Source organism: Gasterosteus aculeatus, chromosome 1 (assembly GCF_964276395.1).
Source record: "Gasterosteus aculeatus chromosome 1, fGasAcu3.hap1.1, whole genome shotgun sequence".
NCBI classification, from domain to species: Eukaryota; Metazoa; Chordata; class Actinopteri; order Perciformes; family Gasterosteidae; genus Gasterosteus; species Gasterosteus aculeatus.
In genome coordinates this window covers 2549169-2567961 of record NC_135688.1, presented here as the reverse complement: position 1 = coordinate 2567961, position 18793 = coordinate 2549169, and the positions used below count along the sequence as shown (strand labels likewise).

Here is an 18793-nt window from a genome sequence, read left to right as displayed (position 1 = left end):
TTACCTCAACAACTTTATTATTACATTACAGGTCATTTAGCTGACGCTTTTATCCAAAGCGACACACAATACGTGCATTTCAACCATAAGAATACGGACACAGAAGAAACAAGAAATTGCAATTTCATCAAATAAGCCGATGTACGATGACCCTTAATGATCAAATATGTACGTTTGTAGAAATATACAACAAATAGTCGCACACATCATGGAACCAATGAGGCTGCAGAGCTTTAACGTTATTTCTTCCGTCATGTCTGATGCTCCAGTTGTTTTCAGAATAGACATCCTCTTCACATGTTCTCTCTCTGGCTCTCCACACACACACACACACACACACACACACACACACACACACACACACACACACACACACACACACACCTTTCCGTTTCACCCTGCTCTGAACCCGTGCACAGAAAGCTCGACGGGCGCGTGCCCCGGTACCACCACCGGGCCTGCTGTCCCCCCCCCGCCCTTTACACCCTGTGCAACCCCTTTCCATGATGTCCCAGACCCCCCCCACGCCACTCACACACACACACACACACACACACATCCAGTCCCTCTTCTGCGCTCCGGTTTCCCCCCTCGGCTTCCTGCTGCTCGCCGTCACGCTGACACACACTCTTACCCTCAAACCGTCGCGTGGAGCCGACTTATTGTCCACTTAGTAAAAGTGGCATCAATAGAAAATACTATTTCTATACACTTACGGTTTAATTCCCTATTAATTACTATATTTATTTTTTTCAGAATGATGCATAAGTTATACGGCAGTATTGCAGATTTAAAAAAAACTTCTAAAAGGTTTATTGGTGAATAGTAGAAATAAGAAATTTCCCTGTAAAGCAGTGGAGCAGAAAGTAGCAGCAAATCACCAATAAGTCACCAATTAAGCTTGTGAAGTGCAATTTATTACATTACAGTTTGCAGTTTTTATTACTAGAGATTGATATCGCAATTCACAATTTTTTCACTCTTGAAAATCACGTTTATTATTGATGAGTCGAAATGCACAAACGCAAGAGGGAAATCATTAGTTTGTTTTGAAAACAGTAATGGTTTTACTATGTGTTCAAATAGGATAAAATACCGTGTGTACCTTTGGAATCTACAAAAAATTTAATTGAATTAATTTAGTCTAAAGTGAAGAAAAGACTCTTTCTTCACTTTTTTCTTGCAGTGTTCTTGAGTGTGTGTGCGTGTGTGCGTGCGTGCGTGCGTGTGTGCGTGTGTGTGTGCGTGTCCCATGTCCATGTGGATCCACTGCACGCCGGCTGTTTCAGGGTCAACTCAATCTCGGTTCAGGAGGTGAACGGAAATTCCAATTCAGCAGCCAGCATTTCACATTTCATACCTGGGAGCTGAAGCTAAGTGGCACTTTGAGATCACTTAGAGGAGCCCGAAGGTTCACGCTCCCCCTCCTGCAAGCAAACATACACGATATGTAGGTGTGTAGGTGTGTATATGTGTCTGTGCGTTCAAATATCCATATGTATATATATATATAGATGGGTAGACATCCCACGACACGAAAGACACGAAAAAGATGGAGGGATGAGACACAAAACCATGACATTTAAACCTCCACCGTGGAGATTCTTCTTCTCTCCCTCTATTGGTGCCGGCGTGTAGCCGGCTTGCTTCCTGTCAGCGGGGTGACAGCTGTGTACATCTGGCCGCGTCGAGGCCTCTTACAGCTCAATCCACACGTCTGGGCCTCCGGACTCACCTCATTACCGCCCGAGCCACACCTCCATCTGTCCGGCTAATATCTAAATCCTACTGCAGATTAGTGGGGCTGGGGTCCTAGAGGAAGGGTTTGTGCACGGCCGGTGAGGTTTTATTAATGATCTCCAGGGTGGTGGCGGCTGCTTTTTGGGGGGGTTTGTGGGCAATGCGGGCGTGTTGAGGGGGACGTACATAATATTTGTCTTTTGCATCAGTTATCCCCCACGGTTGCATCATTATGAACACAAATGCACAATGTGCGTTCCTTCTCACACACACCATCCTGATGCCACACACACACCACACACACACTTCTGATAATGGGGGGAAATTCGCAGAAACAATAGAGAACCCGCTCTATTGACTTTCCCTTAATGGAAAAAACACACTTTTTCCATTGGACTTATTGACAACAGTGTATTGCACATAATATTGTTTAATAATAGACAGTTTTCTGTAATATAAATACAAATATCACCAGAACTACCCTTTAACCAGAACATTCAAGGCCATTAAAAGTCCCTTCTCCGGGGATCTGTTGATCATAATCTGGTGGCTGTTACCACTAAAAAGTATTGAATTGCACCAGAAGAGGGTATTCTGGTCCGCACAGGGTTTGCATAAGAGGGCAATAAGAGAAGCTCACAAAACGAGTTGTGGTTTTTGTGTGCGGTAAATCTACAACAATTCAATTCCACCAGTTCAGCTCATCGGAGTGATGGCGAAACAAAATAAATAAACATTGAACGAAAACAGGTTTGTTGAATCCACAGCCGGAGAGACGTGGACCCGGGCCTGCTCGTTGCAAGAGCAGCAACCCAATCTGAGCCCAGCACTTCCTGCGGGTGGGGGGGGGGGGGGTCCCTGGTCCTCTGCTCATATCTGGACAGCTGCTTTTGTTGACGGACATGTGTCGGTGTCGGTGGGCGACGATTGACTCGTTACTCGCTGAGGCTCTGAGAGCTGCTCGGTATCGCTGCTGTTCAGGGACTGTTTGGACCGACGGGGACGTTTTTATCTGTTTGACTTGTCAAACTCTGGCTCAGTTTTTACGCTGAGCCCGAGCAGACAAACACCTCGAATGTAGTCCACATAATAATAATAATAATAATAATGTTTTGTTTGTGCACAGATGGTGAATGGTTGCATAATGTATCTTGTTATTATGTCTTTAATATTTGATACCCCCTTTTACCGTTATATTGTATTTATATTACCGTGTAATCAATAATAAATGAGTACATTAGTGCATGTTATCCAAATATAATAATGTATGGCCTCTTCTGTTAAACTTCATCTGCCATTGACATTTATTATAAGAACAATACCACGTTGCTTTGAGTCGATTCCACTATATCACTTATAGATCATATTATTACACCAGTATAGCAGATTTTATTTTGAATAAATGCAATGTACGTGTTTGAATAGAGCGTGCACGTGTCTGCGAGTCTCTCACTCCTCAGCGTGGCTCGTTATCGTCCAGGCGGATTTTATACCATATCAGTCGATCCAAGAACACGCTGTAAGGACAAGTTCAGTCAGTCAGGAGGTAGACAAAAGAAACCGTGGAACTGTGACACAAACATACAATATGTAGAGATGAGAGTTCTATCAGACTGAGTACAAAACAAAGGCTTTACGTGGGATCGTCTTGTGTTCAGGATATTTGGTAGCGTGGCGCCATCTGGTGGTAAAAACAGCACTACAAAGTATTTTATCTTACTGGTGTTAAATGTATGTGAGTTACAAATATCAAGGAACTGCAGGAAAATCCACCAAATCAGTTGCATGTTCACAACAAACAATTACATGAATTTTTCATATTATAATCAGCATTTTCATAAATGTTTTTCATTTATTCTGTTTCTTTTTATTGCGTTGCATCCTCGCATCTCGCTGGAAAGCCAAACAAACAGATGGAACGTCTTCGCGTGCGCACGTAAACAAACCACACGTGTCCCACCGGTGCGGAGGCCGGCTGACCGAAGGGTCAGAGGTCACGGCGCTCCGATGAAGTCACAACGCCTTAGAGAGCTGGGAGAGGCAAATATAAGCGAAATACTGAAGAAGGGCATTAGGGAGCTGCTTTTGGCATATTTAGAGAATACAAGACTAATGAATAGAATTTGAGAGCTTTTTTAAATTAAATTAAATTTATTTTTGATTTGTTTTGTTTTTGATTTGGTTTAGTTCTAGTAGAGGTTTAATTTCCTTAAGTCCACACTCCAGATCAGTGGGTGGCGGTAATGCACCCGAAAGTTGTTTGCCAACCGCCATAAAAAGCAAAAGAAGAAGAAAAAGAAGAAGAAGAAGAAGTCACAACAAACATGGCGGCGCTCGGTGCAGCACGGCGCTTACTGCGGAGCTTCTCGCGGGGGAAACACGCACCGAAGGGCGGGCGGGTGTCGGTGAGATGCAGCACCGGGACGCCGTGCAGCGGCGCACAGGACAAAGGTGTGTTTTCATACGACGAACGGCGCTGTAGTCGCAGCATTCGCTCCGTTGCGACGCTGACCTTGTAGCCGGTTTCGTTAGCATCCATGCTATCAGTGCGCGTGTCAAACCCGCCCCACATATCTTCCGTTTTTAAATCGCCGTACTTATTTGATGAGACACAGACCGAGTAAAGGAGCGTTGAATGCGTGGGACGAGTTATTACCGGCTGGGTGTTGATTCGGCATTATGTTGGTGGCAATGCGAGGCGCTTTGTACTCAAATCTAAAGTTAGCTTTCTGCCGCGTTAGCATGCTCGTTTCACCTGGAGAAGAAGGCTGCATTCGTATGCATAGGACGATATAAAGGCCTCTCCAAAAGTCAAGTATGGCTGTATTTGGTCTGGTATGTTTACTTTTACTAAGTTACAATAAACGTGTAGTCGCTCTCCTTCAAATGTACCTCGTCATAGATGCATTCCTCTTGCATGTTGTGGTCACAACAGCGTAAACCGATATGAAATTGGCTTACGTGTAACTTCTGAGATTTACAGTGTGATTCTTTTCCCCGGCGCTGCCAGACGCTGCAAAGCCCCAGTTCACAGATCCCGCTGTGCAGGACGTCCTCGGCAGGATAACGGGCCTGGACCTGCAGAAAGTGTTCCGACCCGTTAAAGAGGAGCTGAAGCCGCCCACGTACAAACTCATGACCGATGAGCAGCTGGCGCAGGTTCCCTTCTCTTAATCGCACTCAGGCACGCGCCGGTCACAGCGCCGCTTTTTTTTCATCTGACCTCTTGTGCGGCTGTTTGCAGGCGGTCGCGTCGGCCACCGAGCAGGCCAGGAAGTTGCTGCAGATGCCCCCCGTCCTGCCGGAGAGGAAGCCCATCGACGATGTGCTGTCGGAGGAGAAGATCCTGGATGGCATGGACGACGCCAAATACGCCTTCACGGACATCACCTACGACATCCCACACAGGGTCGGCACGGGTGTTGAGATACGTACTGTGTTGATGTGGCCTGTGGACATTGTACATCCTCACTCACGTGCTTTACATACGCTGTCGTCCCCTCAGGAGAGGTTCATTGTGGTACGGGAACCCAACGGGATCCTCAGGAAGGCAACTTGGGAGGAGAGGGACCGGCTCGTTCAGGTGTACTTCCCAAAGGTCGGACGCAAACTCTCGGCGCCGCTCATCTTCAAGGAGGAGAACCTCAAGGTAGGAAACGGCAGCTCTGGCATTTCCTCTCTGCAGTGCCTTGTCGGAAACAAGCGCGTAATGTCCGTCCTCACGTTCTCTCTCGCTCTGTGTTAAGATGGTGTTTTCTCAGGACCGCCACGAGGATGTGTTGGACCTGTGTCTGGTCCAATTTGAGCCTGACTCCTCCGACTACATCAGGGTGCGATGCATTGATAGCAGACTGCATGTAGCTCGTTACACCATGAAATCTGCCCAGTTCATGTAAGGAGCATCGAGTATTGACAACGTCCAGTGAAGTTCGTATCCCGTCCCTTCCATGTGTCCAGGTACACGCTGCCACCTACGAGGACCTGGACAAGCACGGCAAATATGAGCTGCTGCGGTCCACCAGGCACTTTGGAGGCATGGCCTGGTACCTGCTCAACGCCCGCAGGGCCGACGGGCTTATAGTGGACATGCTGAAGAGAGAGCTGTGAGTGTGTGTGTGTGTGTGTGTGAGACAAACACATGCATGTTTATTACAGGTATGACAAGCTGTCATTAGGCCCTTAATGTGTGTGTTTGTGTGTGCGCGCCTCCAGGCTCCAGGACGCCGTTAGCCTAGTGTCTCTCTTCCACATGCTGCACCCCCACAGCGAGTCGGCCCAGGAGGCCGCCGGCCAGCAGGCCGCCGGAGCCGACCTGCTGAAGGTGAACATCTCAAATTTGAGCGAAAACATCTCCTGACGTCCGGTTTACACGCGTGTTCACTGCTCTACGTGTGCGCTGTCTATTCCGAGAGGTGAAGTGACGACTTCATGGGAAAAGGTCGCGGCAGTCATGCTTCCGTTAGTCATGCTTGAGCACGTAGTTGTGTTTTTATTAGTCTTTCACTAAAATAATAAATGCTGACGTTTCACTATTCTGATTGATCGGGTGACCTTTTGTCCTCGTGTCCTACAGATCTACGCCCAGAAGGAGTCTCAGCGGTCGGGCTACATCGAGCTGGCCCTGCAGGCGTACGAGCAGCTGGCTGCTAAGAGCTGTGCCGAATGACCGGATCCCCCCCCCCCCCAATACCCCCAATAGAAATCTACAAATTCATCAAGGATGAACAAAAAGCGGCGTTCTGCTCCTTCGCTCCTCAGTGGAAGGGAAGCTGTTTCTTCACATCCACCCAAGACGTCATTCATGTGGAGGGAGACAAATCTCTCGTATTGTCTGAATCAAACCAACAAACAAACCCAAATAAAGAACTTTGTACTTGTGATGAGTGGTTGGAAGTAAATGATTTCATAGATTATTGATTGAAGCTCTTTAATTTATTTTCAAAATCTGACTAAAGAACCGTCATTCCTTTAACAAAAAGAAAAACACAAGACATGTAAGGCACTTATGACAAAAACACCTGACAAACTGAAGCAGCGGTACAAACTTTTAACCGGGCGCCCAAATATCTGATAAAAACCAGGCAGCAAGCAGCTTCGTTTCAGGAATGTCAAGGAACAAAATCAATATTCAAACCTCAAAGGCTTTAATGGCACTGGAGGAGGAAGGAAAAGGAGTTTGACCAAGAACAGTCACTTGGAAGTGAGACCGCCCCCCCCCCCTTAAGATCTGGATTTATATTTTGAAGCAAGTTCAGCAATTAGTTTTGTCTTGTTTCAATAGCATATTTCCCCAATTTCCCCAACCACGGACAGGATATTTTAACTGGTCCCCAACACACACACACACTTTTTTTTCTTCTTCCCATCTGGGTTTGAATACAGCCTGAACACGTCCAAAGGTTAATTAATGCAGTGATGTTTGGGACTTCTTGTAGATGTGAATTAGTGAGGAATCCCTTTGGAGTTCTTTGGTCCCTGAAAACAAAAACAAACGTGCAGCTCGAGAAAGGCTCTTTGTCCTCATTCGCTCAGGAAATCTTCATCCAGGTTAACATCTGTGGTGTCGATGTCCTCCAGGTCAAAATCGTCCAGGTCGAGGATCTACAGGTAGAAAAAAAACAAAGAGTTCAATACTTCACTCCGTGGTCACGCCAATATTTGTGCCGTAGAATAAAAAACCGACGTTCACCTCTTCGTGGTCCTCTGCAGGTCCCTCGTCCTCTTTGCTGGATTCCACCTCCGTCTGCTGAGCCCCTGCAGGCTCCAGCAGGTCCTCCGGCTCCACTGGGAGTGCTGTGGTTTGTTCCCCCTGTCCGGGGGCCGCCTCTGGGGACGGCCCGTCCCACAGCGGGCCGTCTTCGCTGTCAAAGGAGATGAGCGGCTCCGCCGCAGGAAACGCCGCTCGTCCCTCGGGGACGCCAGTCTCTTCCGCGTGGGCTTTCGGGGAGATGACGCCCGCTCCCCGTCCCCCGCCATCAGGCGTTCCCCCAGTCTCGGACGACGGTTGGACGCTGCCTGTTGCTATGGTTGCACTCGATGTTTCCTCTGCTGCCGGGTCGGTTTCTGCCGTTGTCCCGAACTCGCGGGCAGCGGGATTTTTAGCCGGCGGTGGAATTTCCTGAACCTCCGTCTCAACTGACGGCCGGACGTCCTCCACCGGACTGGATCGAACCACCTGGATCGCTGTGGTGGATTCCAAAACGTCGTCCTCAGGCGCCGTCCCCGTTGCTGCTGCCGCCAAGACGGTTTCATTTAGGCTCTTCAGCGCTCCCTGCAGAACCAGCAGATATAGAAATGATAGAAACATGAACTTGAGTGACCACTGTCTGTCATTTTTTCCGTTAAAGGAGTGACATCTTTGTACGGGTCCTCACCTCCGGCTCGGCCAGCTCTCCTCTGAACTCGAAACCTGCAGATTCCTCCAGAACATTCCGCTCCTCGTTTGGCTGAAGAATAAAAAAAATAAAATAAAAAAAAGTCATCTCACACGCGACGCTCAAAGTATGAACAGTTAAATAACTTTAATGAAACACATTTTACAACTTGAGCAGCACATGAAGCTCCTTGCGCCCACCGCTCACCGTGACGAGCGGGTATTCTGCAGCGGGCCGGACCCCCACATGAGTCTCCTTCAGGTAACCTTCTGCCTGCAGGGCCTGCTGGAGGCCCGGGAACAGGTTGCTGTACTGGGACGGGTCGGCCAGAGCATCTGCTGCCTTCCGGTTGACCTTGGACAGACTCTCCTTCCACAGCTTCACCACTCTGGAGGCAGCATGGACACACACACACACAAACACACAGGTCATTGGAGACTTCAAATACGGGTAAACGGAGTGTGTGCAAAGTTCCTGCAGTTTCCCGTTTGACCAGAAGATCAACACAGGAACCTCTGTACCTCGACGTATGGCTGGGCAGATACGTTCTCGCCAGAAATGCTGCCTCTGGCAACCGTCCGGTTTGGATGAGAAGGTCCAGACATTTGTCCAATCTGGGAAAAACACGGAAAATCAACAACGAAAATCAACTGAGGAAGCAGCAACGAGTTGACACCGAAGTCCTCGCTGCGCTCACCGTCCCTGCAGGAAGGAGGTGAGGAAGGCCACGTTGGTCTTCCCGTCCCTCTCCGCCCCCTCGGCCAACTTTCCCACCATGTTGGCGTTGCCCGAGGCCGTGGCCAACAGCAGTAATCCCCCATAATCCTGAGCGCGGTGCAGGCACTCCTGAGCCAAGCCGAACTGGCACTTTGCAGTCGCCAGCTCAGCCAGCTGCTTCCATTTGTGCTCCGACTGCCCAAAGAGACAGGAGAGAGGATTATCACAGGGGGGGGGCGGGCTGTGACTAACGCCTGGGACTGCATGAGCCAGAACAACAGAGTCGGTCGGCATCAACATCTATTGAATGCTTCCCGCCACGTGATCAGCAACCATTTCTCGGTGTCGTATTGAAGGTTTATTTTTTAATTGAATGCAAACACTCGTGATCTCCTGAGGACGAATAGGCCCACTTGACAGCAGCCGTTTGGACAGGTTTTGCAGGGTAAAAGCTTTAGTTGGCTCACTGGTTTGGACGTGACTCAACAAACGCCCATAATATATTCCACCTGTGTGTTCTCTGCTCTGACGGAGAGAACTGAAAACATTACAATCTCGACTCTCCCATAATGAACAGTTGAATGTGAAGCGAAGAGCCGCGTTGAACCGATGGTGGTAAAACCATAAAAGCTCCTGCCGTGTCTTCCTGAAATGAAGTGCTGGTCGCGGTTTGCTCACCTGGGCCTCCGAGGCCAGCTGCTGCGCCATCTTCAGCTCTCCCAGATGCAGGGCCAGTTCGAACTGGTGCTCCGGGTCGGTGGACACGGCCAGGGCCTGCTGCCTGAAGCCCTGCACAGCACACGGGGACACCACGCACGCTCACACGCGCGTCCCGTACGCGAAACAGACCACGCGTTCCGTCCCCGGATCGCCGCTCGGCGGACGCACCTGTTTCTCCAGAAAGTTGGCCACCCGGGTCCTCTGCTCCTTGGGGATGGTGGGCAGGACCTTGTCGGCCGTGCCGAAGTCCCGCCTCATGACGGCCGTCTGGTACTCGAGGACGGACAGCAGCAGCGCGTAGCTGACGACGTTCAGCTCCTTGTCTCCCAGGTAGAGGCGGTCGTCCTTGGGGATGTAGCCCAGCAGGTACATGGTCCTGCACGCGAGAGGGAGCCGCTCTAAACAAGGCGCTGAGGGGGGCTAGGGGGGGGGTGCAGGTCTCTGTGAGTGCGAGTGCCGTCGTACCTGTCCAGGTGGGCGATGGTGATGATCTCTCCTCCGACATAGTAGTTGAGTCGGTTCAGCGAGCTGGTGTAGATGAAGCAGTCGCCCACCCAGGCCCCCGTCTTCACCACCTCAGAGATCTCCCCCAGCACCTGGTGGGCGGGAACAACACCAGGGAGACACAGATGGTCACTGGGGACGGCGTTGAGATTTTCACTCGCGTTCCAGAGCGCCGACGTGAGCCGCTTCCCCCGACCTCGAAGGCGCCCTCGATCCCGTCCTCCGTCGCCTCCTCCTTGGACTCCAGAGCCGCGGCCACTCGGTCCGGCAGGTACCGCAGCACAAAGAAGGACTCGTCCGTGCCGATGCACACCAGCTCCCCGGAGTCAGACCAGAAGATCTACAGGAGGACACGGAGACCAGACGCAGTCAGAGCGGCGTCCCGCCGATGGTCGGCGGCGCGGCGAGAGCCGGCGGGCGCGCAGCGGGACGCACGTGTTTGGGCTGGATCTCGATGCGGCGGATCAGGTCGCAGGTCTCCCAGTCGTAGAAGGCCAGGCCGCTGTTTGACCTCACGCCCAGCAGGAAGCCACCGAAGACGCCTGTGAGACGGCAAGGACAGGCGGGCATTGGACGCGGACACACGCACGCACGCGGCGGCGGCGGCGGCGGCAACAACGCGAGAGAAGAAGCTCACCTTCAGCCCCGAAGTCCGGTTTGAAAGTCTTCTTCTCCTTGAAGTTCTTGAATACTTTGATCATGCTGCTGCCCTCCCGTATGGCGTACCTACAAAGAACACAGACATCATCATCATCACGCGCCTCGCCACGTCACATGCTTTTATTAATGTACGGAATAGACTTGCAATTCAGTGAAAATGAAACTAAAACCAAGAGACATTAGCTTAGCATAATGTAGAGGTCGGATGCAGAGCATCAGAAATAAGGAACATTTAAAAACTGCTAATCGCCTGCTGACTTATCGATCTTCCGTCTACATTTCCCACAATGCCGAGCGCCTCTCGAGGACGTACTGGGAGGAGTCGTGGGCCCAGACGAACTCTTGAGCCGAGCCGAAGCTCTTGTTCCTCAGGGCCATGGCGGTGTAGATGATGTACTCTCCGTCTCCGCACACCACGACGAATCTACAGCAAAAGCACAGGTTTCGAGCTTCATCCACGGAACGATCACGTGACCTGGATCGTCACGCGCCGGTCAAGACGCCGGATCAAAAAAGGATGCCGTCGCTCCCCGAAATCCTCCTCTCACCTCCCGTTGGGGCTGTGCTGGATGGTCTGGGGGAAGATCTCACAGCTGCCCATGTCCTTGACGCCCAGCGGCAGCCTCTCCCCGTCCCGGACCTCGGCCTCCCCCATGGCCTTCAGGTTGGCCTGCTGCACCTCGGAGTGGCGAGCCCACATGACCTTCCCGCTGGCGTCCATGGACATGGCCGGCTCCTCGCGGCCCAGCTGGGAAACCCATCGGGGGGGCGGGGGGGAGGGAAGGGGGGTATTTAATATGTCTGACCGTTTCCCCCTTGAGGTGCAATACAACCGTGCACATCTCTCAGAGAGGGCACCTTGATGATGATGCTGCCTTCGTCGTAGCCCAGCGCCACGCTGTTGGAGCCCGGCTGGCCGCTGATGCACCACACCCGCTCCATGCCGTAGTTGAGCGTGTTCTCCAGCCGGTAGGTGTTGGAGTGCCACACTCGCACGGTGCCTGAGGGGGTGGGGCGCGGCACAGAGGGCCAATTGAGTCACGGTGGGGTTTTGAGGGGGGTGGGAGGAGTTTGCAAAACGCCACCTACCGTCTTCGGAGCCCGTGAGGATGATGGGCAGCTCCGGGTGGAAGCAGACGCAGGTCACGTTCTGGGCGTGACCCTCCAGGGTCTGAACGCAGGTTTTGTTCTGGTGGATGAAAACGCACAACGTCACCGACGTCCGTTTGCACATCTGCACAGCTGATATTACAACACGTACTTCTTTATGTACGTGAAACACAATACTGCGTTCATTCAGTGCGCTGTAGGAACGATGTGGAAAAGGACTTTTGTTAATTTGTTTTCTATTGTCCTTCATACTTGAAACCGTGCAACACTTTTTTAACGAGATAAATTGGATGCAGCTGGTTTTCCCTCATATAAAATATTTTTAATTTAAATGTATATGTTGTTTGAAAGCATAAAGAAGTAACGCAGGAACCGATGTTTGTTCATATGATGAACTACAGGCGGATAAATGTGTGGCGGCGGGACAGGAACCTGATAATCCCAGATCTTCACCAGGCGGTCGTCCGCCCCCGATATGAGGTAGGGCTTGTCCCCCCCGCTGTAGTAGTCCACGCAGTTCACCCCCTTCTCGTGGCCCTCCAGGGTGAAGTTGGGGGTCCTGGAGCCCAGCTGCCACACCTGCAGCGGGGAGGCGAGGAGCATCGCTGGATCACCTCGCAGAAGATGCACACATTTCCCATGAGGCCCGTCACCCCCCCTTCTGTTTGGGTCTGGTGTGTGTGTGTGTGTGTGTGTGTGTGTGTGTGTGTACCTTGATGGTCCGGTCCAGAGACGCACTGGCAAACTGGTTGTTGTCCTTGGGGTTGATGACAACCTGCATGACGTAGTGAGTGTGTCCCTCAAACACCTGACTGCACGTCCACTTTCTGTCCCAGTCCCACAGCTTGATCAACATGTCGTCTGAAAACACACACACACACACACACACACACACACAAAGAGGTGAGAAAAGAAGTGCAAGAAATGCAACCCTCCTGTGCGTCTGCGGCCGCGTCCTACCGCTGCTGGTGAGGATGTAGGGCTGCGTGGGGTGGACCACGATGCAGCGGATGTAGTCGGAGTGAGCCTCGAACATGTGGACCCGCTCCAGAGTGTTGTAGTTGAACACGCGGATCTGCATGTCGTCCTGGGGGGGGGGAAGAGAGGTGGGCGAACAATGGTGACTCTTTTTGTTCAGGGAGGAATGACACAGAGGAATTCTTGTTTATTGTAATAAACGCAGTACTTACTGCTCCGGCGACGACCCAGTGTTTCCGCGCTACGAACCTGGCCACTCGGACCGGCAGGTCACACAGCTCAAAGGTCTTCACCATCATCTACACACGCACACAGGAGACCAGATTGAGTACAGATCCACGTGCAGCGATCAGACAGCGGCGAGCGGCCGATTCCGGGATACCTGCGTCTCGTGGTTCCAGACCACCACGGTGCCGCTGTACAGGCTCGCCACCATCCAGGGCTCCGTGGGGTGCAGGTCCGCGCTCTTCACCCGGTCCGACCGGGCGCTCAGCTTCCGCTTGATGTCCAGCCGCAGAGGCTTAAAACACAAAGAGTCAGTGCATCAGGGGGATGTTCGGCCACAGTACTGTGAGGGGGGGGGGGGGGACTGGAACAACCCATTCCACATTTCATATGCATGACTGCCTGATAGTTTCTGGCTCACCAGCAGCGTACTTTTGATCTAGATGCTATGCTATTGCTATTTTTCTTCTTCTCACTATGTTCATCACTAAACAAAATCCCCCCAAAACCTGTTTTGTGTGCTTCAGAAGTGTTCCCATTAACTTATTTAAAAACATCGTCATACTACAACATTACAACGTCATGCAACACGGAAATAAAGTTTTTCTCTTTTTTTTTTTTTTTTTGCTGCTTTTTTAAAACTTAGTTGATGTTCGATCGTTAACATTTTGTCGAGTAGTTTAGTTGAAGTTGTCGCGGTGTGTACCGGTGTGTTTTGAATGATTGACGTAATGAGCTTTGCGGGGAGTTATTGAACGCAGCACGGTTCAGCGTCCCGTACCACCACAACAACAAAAACAACAACACTAACAGAGACAACAACAACAACACGAAGACAAAGTCGTTCCCTCGTTTCCTCCTACCATGGTTGCACGTCGGTGTCAGCGGGGCTGTACAGTAACACGACCGGCCTCCCTGTTGCCCTCGTCGGGCTTCCACTGAGCGACTCTGCGGGGGAAGTTTTGTGAGCCGCGACAGCGAGAATAAAAGGCACCGCTTCCGGTGTTTAGTTTCACAATAAAGCTCCAGGCTGCAAGAGGATTGTCCGACAAACGCAACGAACGAGGGAAACAATGTCGAAGGGGAAAATAAAAGTTTTTTCTTTTTAATGTAGGCTATGTTTCTGCTGTACGCGTCTTTTTTGGAGTGCTGTTTTATTTGTTTTTTAATCAGTACTTTGTTCCTGCGTAAAAAATAAAAAGCGGCATGGGAAAACGTTTTATTTTGGAGACAATACGCCCCGTTTCCGGTTGAAATCGCCGGTTCGCTGTCTAACTTGCGCGCGGCTCCGTTTGGCGACGTGGATCCTCTCGGTGCTCGAGCCTCGCTTCCGGTCTGCGCAGCACGACATCCGGCGGAGGAGCGGAACACGTCGTAACCGAAAGCTGCTGCTGCACCTCGAGGAGCAATTGTTCTACTTTGGACTCTAAATCTCTGGTTTCCTCCAAGGCCGAAGATGCAAATCTCTCAGAGAACTTGGGAGTTGAAATGAAATGAACTTAGTGCCACGTTGTCGTCGTACTTTATTCCGACGTGATACTGTTATGGACAAATCATGTTAACATAGACAAAATAATTGTCAGAATGAATATTGAGGACGATCAGGCAAACCTCGCCACGTCAAACGGCTTCGCGGTTTGGAGCAGAAGGTCGCGGCGTGTCAATCAAGGCTCCTCAGGCTCCAGTAGGCCTCCGTACTACTGCCTGCAGTTAAAGAACTGCTGCTACTGGGCGATTGTATCTCCGAATCGTTGCGAGATGGTAGTTTTTAGAGGTGAATACCCTCTAGAATTTGCATTTTTGAGCCTTAGTTGAAGAACTTAAGAGAACTTCACCGGCACGTCATCAGTGAGCGGTCGGCCAGTTTAACACTACGCGCTCTCACCCGAGGATGATCACTTCCCCGGCGTGTGTCTGAAATAGGAGCAGTCCAGCTCACCAATGGCTTTGAAGTTGAGTCCTAGTTTAGAGATAAGCGCGAGTGCAAGTCAACCGCAAAGCCTAGTTTAACTTTCAGCACTACATAATGTCTTTATAATATGTGTCAAGAGTAATAGAAGTTGGAAATGTAAAAAAAAGTTTTTATATATACAGGGTTTGTACGGTCATGGAAAACCTGGAAAAGTCATGGAATTTTGAATGCTCATTTCCAGGCCTGGAAAAGTCATGGAAAAAAATAAAAAGTCATGGAAATGTGTAATATTCATATTTTTGTCGTTCATTTACGCTGAATTTCAAATCATTTAACTAGCCATGCGAAGGGGAGCCGACATCGGAGCGCTGCTGCTAGCGGAGCGGCAGTGACCCCTATCCCCTAAACCTCCGTCCATTTCGCTACAGCGGCTACGGCAAGTGCTACGCCGAGTGCGCCGCTTGCTTCGGCCAACAAGCAGACGACGTTAAACGATGGCGCGGTTACGAAAAATGACATTCTCACCGCGGAGGTAATGTGGGCACTGAAGGTTGCCAATTCGCATTTTTCTTTTAAGTCATCCGAAGATGTCAGTCAGCTCTTTCGCCGGATGTTCCCTCATAGCCAGATCGCGGCGCAATTTGCTTGTGGCGAAAGCAAATGCTCCTATCTCTGCTCGTTTGGGCTCGCGCCCCACTCCAAGAGTCTAACGTTGTCCAGCGTGTTGACTCAAAGGGCCTATGTCATTTTATTTACAATCCTCATTGTTAGTTTGAACACTACATTTTCTCAATTTTTCATGTGTATATACCGAAATTTCACTAAATATTTGGTCATGGAATTTGGTTTAAAGTCATGGAAAAGTCATGGAAATTCATTGGTCAAAATGTGTAAGAACCCTGTATATATAGGCAATGAAATTGAAATATTCAACCCAAAAATGTACACTTTATTTTGAATACATTGCATTTTTCAATGTTCAAGACGACCATTTGTTTTTCAAGTGATCGACATTTTTGATTTGGCTCCATAAAAATGTGTAATGTAAACCTCTTATGATCATTTGATCATCGTCACTCTAAGAAAACTCTATATAGTAAAAGGTTTGGACATTAAATTGAACAAAACCTTTCACTGGTACTACATGAATTTAATTTGTTTTTCTCCCAAAATTCTACACACACCACAACCACCGATGCAGCCTGAGTGGTCCTGCGAAGAAGAACGGGACTACAAAACAACAATTGGGATCCCCCAGTCAGAGCCGGGAAAGGGAGGTTTGGGTTCCCCTGTTGCCCCCCGCGACCCGACCAAGCGGCTGGAGATGGATGGATGGATGGAAAACAACAATGGTGTTCAATCCATTTATTACAGGTCTCCGCTATCACATTATAAACAGGCAGTCGTTGGCAGATGAGGGTCTCCTTGGTCTCATTGGGCCTTCTTGAACACTTGGCGGCAGACTTTGTCGAGCACGGTGATTTCCTGAGGGAGAGAGAGAAGAGATGAAGACCTTTAGACCGGCGAGCCCAACGTCAGCAAACAAGCGTCCTTCTTACACAATCCGGGCTGAGCTCACATCTGTTCGCTCCAGATAGCGACACATTCTCTTGTTTATTGTTCCTGCGATAGTCTGATGTAATTATCGATGGTTGGGAAGTACTCCAGTACATCCAATATCTTTGTGAATCTTTGTGGCTGCGTACTGGAGTGACTGAATTTGGATCTGATTTCCCGTCAAACACCATCGGATCATTGCCCCCCCTTCCTCGTCCCTCGGTTCTCTCACCACGTGTAGCAGGTCTCCAACGATCCACTGCTTCCAGCCACGATTCTCCTTCTCGCCCTTCTGGACACACACCAGCTGGTCCCCGTCCCAGGTGACCAGCGTCTTGACGGCAGCACACAAACACTTTTGATGCTTGTTCACTCGAGAGGAAAAAAAAAAAAAACGAGAATAACTGCGGACACAAGAAAAACACCCACCATGACCTTCCGGTTGTCCAGGGCCTTCGTCTGCTCCTCAAACTCCTGCCCCACGGTGAAGTCCACCTCGTAGTTCCGGAAGGTGCTCAGGGTCTTTGTTTCGAACCTGTCTCCGTTCTGGACGATGACTTTGGTCTGGTGCAGGTGGCAGGCGATCTTCCTGGTGGCAAAGTCGATGTCTGCAAAGCGCCAAACGGACGGTGGTCAGAGGAAACGGGGGGATTATTTTGTTTCCCGCATACGCGGCGGCGCCCGCGGGGCCGCTTGTTGTGCTCCTTCCCCCGCTGGTCCTTCTCGACAGTCTCAGTCGCCCTTTAAAAAATGACCTCGCTCCGAGTCAAACGGGTTCCCCCGCGCCGGCCCTTTAAGAGCCACCCCGGCCGCTCAGATATTCATATCCCATTTGCCTTAACCTGAAAATTCAATTTCCTCCTATCGCTCTTACAGATGAGGCCCCCGTATTTACCCATCTAAATAATGTTTTTGACCCATTTCCATAAGGATGTCATTTTCCAATCCGCTCGATGGAAATGAGGAGGGAGGTTTTCGGGCTCTCCGTGTGAGCCGAGTGCACCGGGGCTGTTTTATGAATTGCAGATTGAGTCGTGAATAATGAAAGTGTTCCCGGGGCCCCCTCCATCATCGGCGCGTCACAATGGAGGAGCGCCTGTCAATCGTCCCTCTCCCGCTCCCTTCCTCTTATTTTATTTTATCTTTCTAACGACGACCTGGCCCGCTGCCTGATTCCGGGGGGGGTCGGGATCCGTCTTCCTTTTCCCGCGGATCAGGAGGATGAAATGCGGAAAGCAGTGAATCAATACTTATTTGGCGCCATAACAGACGGCAGCCGCTCTTGGGAGGGGGGGGGGGAGGTTAACTCGGCCCGACAGCAGTTCGATGAGGAAATGAAAGCGGTGCCACAGAATTCCTCGTCCCCTTCTCTCTCTCTCTCTCGCTCCAAACGTTCTGCTCGGCCCTCCTGCCTAAACGCAGCCTCCCAATTGACCCCTGATTTGAGGCTTACAAACCGCCGTCTCTTTGCATTACCGTGCTGCGCGGGGGGGGGGGGGGGGGGGGGGCAACTCACCGAGGGCCTTCATGACGTCCTCGAAGTTCTCGCTGCTCACCATCTCCCAGCGTCCGTTATAGTCGGCGGGCATTTTCGTTTAGTGGTTTTGAGGTGGAAGCTTTCACTGTAAGAGGCCGCTCATGCTCAACCCTTTATATACGCTGCAGTTTGTGTGTGTGTGTGTGTGTGTGTGCCAAAGGACAGGGTCCGCCTGATAATCTTACTCAGAATAGTGCGCGTGTGTGTGTGTGTGTGTGTGTGTGTGTGTGCGTGTGTGTGTTTGTACGATAACGATTCCAGGCTTCATGTACTTCCCATATTACGCTCTCGGATGCACTCAGAGAGTCTTCCTCTCACAATCTCCCATTTCCTCCCGTCCGGCCTTCAGCGATCACTCTCTGCGATGGAGGGAGGATGGAGAGGAAGGTGGGGGGGGTGACAGCTGATTACCAGCTGATAACAGAACACCTCGGTTCATTCCTTCAGATTTCTGTCTGAGGGGGGTGGGGGGGTGGGGGGCTGATGTTTTTTTTGACGAGTTTACTATAATTTACTTCATTACTCATGTTCCGGAAATGAGTTGTAATGCGTCGATCGATGCAGTCTTCTTTCAAAGAAAATCACAAAAGTGCAGCTGCAGTGCTCGTACTGACCCGCTTGACCTTGAGGAGGCATGTGGTGGCATGTGGAGGGTCAAAGGTGAGGTGCGCCGAGTGTGTTATGTTTTATCGGAGCTGATAAGATGCGCTGATTCGCAGAAAGTTATCTCTTATTTGCAGCCAATGGCCGTATTGCACC

The 18793-nt window shown here is 50.5% G+C and overlaps 3 protein-coding genes across 4 annotated transcripts; 1 reads left to right on the top strand and 2 right to left on the bottom strand.

Moving 5' to 3' along the window:
• Positions 1-3987: 3987 nt before the first annotated feature.
• Positions 3988-6620, top strand: mrps22 (mitochondrial ribosomal protein S22). Its single transcript, XM_040182855.2, has 8 exons — positions 3988-4191; positions 4751-4899; positions 4985-5149; positions 5246-5389; positions 5487-5570; positions 5698-5843; positions 5953-6061; positions 6314-6620. Exons 1-8 carry the CDS (start codon positions 4065-4067, stop codon positions 6404-6406), a joined length of 1017 nt encoding a protein of 338 aa, XP_040038789.1. The 5' UTR covers positions 3988-4064; the 3' UTR covers positions 6407-6620.
• Positions 6621-6650: 30 nt separating this feature from the next.
• Positions 6651-14360, bottom strand: LOC120828748 (coatomer subunit beta'). 2 transcript variants are annotated; one of them, XM_078107305.1, is made up of 22 exons: positions 13892-14360; positions 13186-13323; positions 13016-13102; positions 12786-12912; positions 12538-12686; positions 12258-12404; positions 11805-11904; positions 11574-11716; positions 11264-11463; positions 11029-11139; positions 10693-10781; positions 10491-10597; positions 10252-10395; positions 10017-10147; positions 9720-9927; positions 9510-9620; positions 8812-9026; positions 8636-8728; positions 8322-8502; positions 8115-8186; positions 7430-8011; positions 6651-7341 (listed from the first exon to the last, which is right to left on the bottom strand). In XM_078107305.1, the coding sequence occupies exons 1-22, from the start codon at positions 13892-13894 to the stop codon at positions 7261-7263; spliced, it is 3219 nt and encodes a 1072-aa protein (XP_077963431.1). In that variant the 5' UTR covers positions 13895-14360; the 3' UTR covers positions 6651-7260. The 2 variants fall into 2 exon arrangements, with proteins under 2 accessions (XP_077963431.1, XP_077963442.1); XM_078107316.1 differs by having other exon boundaries at positions 7430-7999; positions 13892-14018.
• A 1930-nt stretch (positions 14361-16290) lies between these two features.
• On the bottom strand, positions 16291-18187 carry LOC120820037 (retinol-binding protein 2). Its single transcript, XM_040177662.2, has 4 exons — positions 18014-18187; positions 16927-17105; positions 16730-16831; positions 16291-16425 (listed from the first exon to the last, which is right to left on the bottom strand). The coding sequence occupies exons 1-4, from the start codon at positions 18084-18086 to the stop codon at positions 16372-16374; spliced, it is 408 nt and encodes a 135-aa protein (XP_040033596.1). The 5' UTR covers positions 18087-18187; the 3' UTR covers positions 16291-16371.
• Between the last annotated feature and the right edge of the window lie 606 nt (positions 18188-18793).